Source organism: Bison bison, unplaced genomic scaffold, assembly GCF_000754665.1.
Source record: "Bison bison bison isolate TAMUID 2011002044 unplaced genomic scaffold, Bison_UMD1.0 scf7180017850485, whole genome shotgun sequence".
Taxonomy (NCBI): Eukaryota; Metazoa; Chordata; class Mammalia; order Artiodactyla; family Bovidae; genus Bison; species Bison bison.
This window is the reverse complement of record NW_011481058.1, coordinates 5386-7384: the sequence shown is the minus strand read 5'-3', so window position 1 is coordinate 7384 and position 1999 is coordinate 5386. Positions and strand designations below refer to the sequence as shown.

The 1999-nt window shown below is 45.9% G+C and overlaps 1 protein-coding gene across 1 annotated transcript in view; it reads right to left on the bottom strand.

Annotated features, from left to right (window-relative positions):
- LOC104995021 (phosphorylase b kinase regulatory subunit alpha, liver isoform-like) overlaps window positions 1-1999 on the bottom strand; it is a gene marked incomplete at both ends in the record, with an annotated part of 12743 nt that overhangs the window by 6444 nt on the left and 4300 nt on the right. Inside the window, one exon of the mRNA XM_010848738.1 lies at window positions 1603-1771. Coding sequence (XP_010847040.1) covers window positions 1603-1771 — 169 coding nt within the window. The remainder of the gene's footprint in view (window positions 1-1602; window positions 1772-1999) is intronic.

Genomic DNA, 1999 nt, shown 5'->3' with positions numbered 1-1999 from the left:
GAGAGAGAGAGAGAGAGAGAGAGAGAGAGAGAGAGAGGAGAGAGAGAGGAGGAGGAGGGAGGGAGGGAAGAAAGAAGGAGGGATGGAAGGAAGGAGGGAAAAGGAGGGGGTGACAGGATGAAGGAAGGAAAGTAGAAAGGAAGGAGAGAGGCAAGATAGAAAGTAGGGAGGAAAATAAGGAATGAGGGAAGGAAAGAGTGAGGACAGAAGGGAGGGAATGAAGGAGGGAGCCAAGGAACAATGGAAGATAAGAATGGTTCCACTTTTGTCTGTGTGCCTAGGAGGAGAAATGATTGAAAGAGATGTGGGGCCTTCATATACGTGTGGGATTTGTGCAGAGAAGATTCCACAGAGCCTGCATTTTAGCCCAGCATAACCACTGTCTTATCCTTGAGTAAAGCACAGGGTGGGTATTTTCCCCCAATGGCCAGGTTGGGAAAGGAGAGCCCCCAACCACAGGCAATGGCTCTTCAACTCATGGAAAGGCCAGCTCCCAGCACCTGCCCAGGAGGAGCACCCATGTACCGAAGCAGGCAATAACCAGGAGAGCAGGCTTGAATGTACAGCTGGTTATGACAAATACATGTAAAGTATGAATTCTTGAAACTGGTGTGGGTAAGATATGTACTCTTACATCACTGGGGGAGCGTGGTTAACTGGTAAAGTAAAAAAGAAAATGCAAGTGAAGTCGTTCAGTCATGTCCGACTCTTTGCGACCCCATGGGCTATTTAGCCTACCAGGCTCCTCTGTCCATGGATTTTCCAGGCAAGAATACTGGAGTGGGTTGCCATTTCCTTCTCCAAACTGGTAAACTGTTCTGCAAACAATTTGGCAATGAGTATAAATAGCCTTTGAATGATATCAAACTAAGAGAAGGAAGCAAATAAATATGAGGGTCAAAGTTTGTATTGCAATACAGTTATGATAGGTAAACAAACAAACAGAAGAATAAAGGAATAGTTTAATTATGGAATATCCATTGGTAAAGTCACTAAAATTGTTTATGAACACCTTTAATATTATGGGGGAAATGCTTAAGTTAAAATGCTATGTAATAAAAACACTATATGCATACCATATGACCTGAAATATGTTTTTTAAAATACAGTGGAAAAAAAACCTGGAGGAGACACATTCAAATGAAAATTATCAGTGAGATTTTTTCATTATATTTTCCAAACCATCTACAGTGAGCTCATCTTAACTTTCATAACCAAAATGTCCTTTTCAAGTTTCAGGTTTATTCACAAAGCCAGAACACTATTTCCTGATTTCTCCAATTTTTGGAGTTTCACATTTGCAGTCTGAAATAAATGCAAAGCCTTTAACCCAGGAGCATGAATTTACGGGACTGAAGGGAACAGCTCTGCAACACAGCAGCTAAGTGGCCTAACTCAAGGCCACTTGGTGCACAGAGCAGGCGCAACAGCCCTGGTCCCGCGAGGGCTCAGGAGGCTGACTGTCAACAGAGCCACAGAATCAGGGCACATAATGTAATGCAAAAAAGCAGCTTATTTTGAATACTGGTCAATGCCTGCCCCTCCCCGCCCCCTTCTGGATGGTCACTCCCAGTTCAATGGGCTCCATCAGGCCTGGCTCACCGGAGGCTGTCATCTGGGCCAGAAACAGGAGGAAGAGGGAGGTGGCATCCACCTGGAGGTGGCCCCACTGGTCGTCGCCCACCACAGTGCTGCAGGTGGCAGTGTTGTACTTGGCGTGCAGGCTGTCCTTGGTACTCTGAGTGTGCTTGAACCTCTCCACTTTATCCACCTGAGGAAGATAGCAAGCTGGCTGCATGGAACCCTAAGGGGTTCATGGCTAGCAGGGTCATTATCTTGGATTTAGACCTTTTATCTGTTACCTCTGGGAGACAGAGGGATGGAAGGTAGGGGACGGATGCTCACTAGTGAGCATCACACAGAGTGGGTGGGGGTGTGTGTCTCTTCCTGCCCATCACCAGAAATGTCTTAGTCTACTGGGATTTTAACAAGCTCTGCA